The sequence below is a fragment of the Sinocyclocheilus anshuiensis genome, unplaced genomic scaffold, assembly GCF_001515605.1.
Source record: "Sinocyclocheilus anshuiensis isolate Anshui unplaced genomic scaffold, SAMN03320099.WGS_v1.1 scaffold1184, whole genome shotgun sequence".
In the NCBI taxonomy this organism is placed as follows: domain Eukaryota; kingdom Metazoa; phylum Chordata; class Actinopteri; order Cypriniformes; family Cyprinidae; genus Sinocyclocheilus; species Sinocyclocheilus anshuiensis.
The window spans coordinates 23380-25257 of record NW_015547647.1 but is presented as its reverse complement, the minus strand read 5'-3'; the positions used below and the strand labels follow the sequence as shown (position 1 = coordinate 25257).

The following is a 1878-nucleotide window of genomic DNA, read 5'->3' as shown; positions in this document are numbered from 1 at the left end:
GTGTGTGTGTGTGTGTGTGTGTGTGTGTGTGCACTCACTGCGGTGTTTCTGCTCTGTAACAGTGGTTTAGTGTTTCTGAGCAGGAGTCTGTGGTCTGGATCCATGATGTACGGTTTGGACTGGTCCACTCTCCTTTCCTCCTCTGAATCATAAAACGCTTTCTCACTGTTCTCGTCAAACACGGCGTCCTACAATCACACACACAATTAATGAATAAAAACATCTAAAAAAAAATGCAGAGATCATTAAACCAACTCTCAAAATGATTAAAAGGAACTTTTAATCAGCAACTTTCTCTTGTGAAACAATCACTGCAGTCAGAGTTACAATATATAGTCCTCTCAATCCCTCCTTCCTACCTGAAACCCTCAATGCTAGCATTGAAAAACAAAACAAAATGAAAATAAGATCAGTCAATTTCAAGCAGCAATTTTGTGTTCAAATTAAACCACTAATCTTGATAGCTGAGCTTTAAAAATATGTAAAATAATAATTAAATACTATCTGTGCTTAAGCACACAGACAGTAACTCACCTCTCTCCACGGGCTGACAAACTGTGTCCTGGCGTATCGGGTCAGCATGTGTATGATGACCACCTGACCCCACTCCTCCACGTCCACCAGCAGGTTACACAGCTTCCGATAGTTCTTATGGATCAGGTCGATCCGGTCCGGACAGACCTCCTCAAACGCCATCACCACGCTGCCGGCAACCAGCTACAAACAACACATGACAAACAGCAGGGTTTACAACTTAGCCACCTGTTAGAAGCCTTTCAGAAATTCTACATCAGTTTGAAGTGTTTTTTCACTCTGTGGTACACTAGTAAAATTAGGTTTAGAGTTCTTCATTTTGATTGGTTGTTACAGATTCCAGGGGTGTCAATCAACTAATTCTGAAAATTAGTTTAATTCTGAATATTATATGAATTCTCAATATTAGTGGCTGTTTTAAAGCAAGACATTTAATAGTTGTACATGCAAGAGCATTTTAGGGGCAAAAATCTGGAAAATGACCAAAAAAAAATAGACATAGATATAAAGAATTAAAAATTAAAAGAAAAAATATATATATAAAAATAAAAAAAATGTGTACATTAATGAGGAAAAAAAATTAACTTAAATGATTTTAGCAAATGGCTGCAATATAACAAAGAGTGAAAAATTGAAGGGGGTCTGAATACTTTCCGTACCCACTGTATATTAGTTTTATGCTTCGGTACTCATGTGTAAAGTGTCGGTTTGAATATTGGCTGGTATTGTATTATAATTCTACCTAACTGAACCTCGCTATAAATATATATTACATTTGTACAAACATGAAAAGAAGAACAAAAGCATCTGTACACATTCACTATTACACTGTGTCTAAAGTTATAAAACTGTGCAGACACACACAAACACATGCTGCACACACACACCTCTACAGTTTCTGGGCAATTATCACTCACCCGCTTCTCCTGCAGCAACCCTAAAGTTGTGCTGGAGGTTTATAATTGCAAATTAAGCTGATTAGGTTATATATGCGTCGTAATTACAAACCTCAGTGTGGTCTCAAAACAAACAGATGCTTGGAAGATGACAACCTGTTCTGCTTCCCACCAAGCTAATATAACCCACCACTCTTACTCTAGACTAATGAACTACAGTATATGAGAGAGAGTGTGTGAAAACAACACAGAGAGAGAGAGTTTGAGCAGGTCAGGTGCTTCATTCATCATCATGTGACTTCAGTTCCAGCTCCGAGGAAGAAAATTACATGTAACTGGTCACTTATAAAAAGGGTGCAAAATTAACTTTTTGCCACATCGGCCAGTGGCAGGTGAATTGAGAAAATTATATATATATTTTTTATATAAATTAACAATTTTATTTGTA

The 1878-nt window shown here is 37.1% G+C and overlaps 1 protein-coding gene across 1 annotated transcript in view; it reads right to left on the bottom strand.

Annotated features, from left to right (window-relative positions):
* LOC107701936 (AP-3 complex subunit beta-1-like) overlaps positions 1–1878 on the bottom strand; it is a 54460-nt gene that overhangs the window by 46960 nt on the left and 5622 nt on the right. The window contains exons 5-6 of the mRNA XM_016504086.1: positions 535–717; positions 39–188 (exon numbers count right to left, since the gene is read on the bottom strand). Coding sequence (XP_016359572.1) covers positions 39–188; positions 535–717 — 333 coding nt within the window. The remainder of the gene's footprint in view (positions 1–38; positions 189–534; positions 718–1878) is intronic.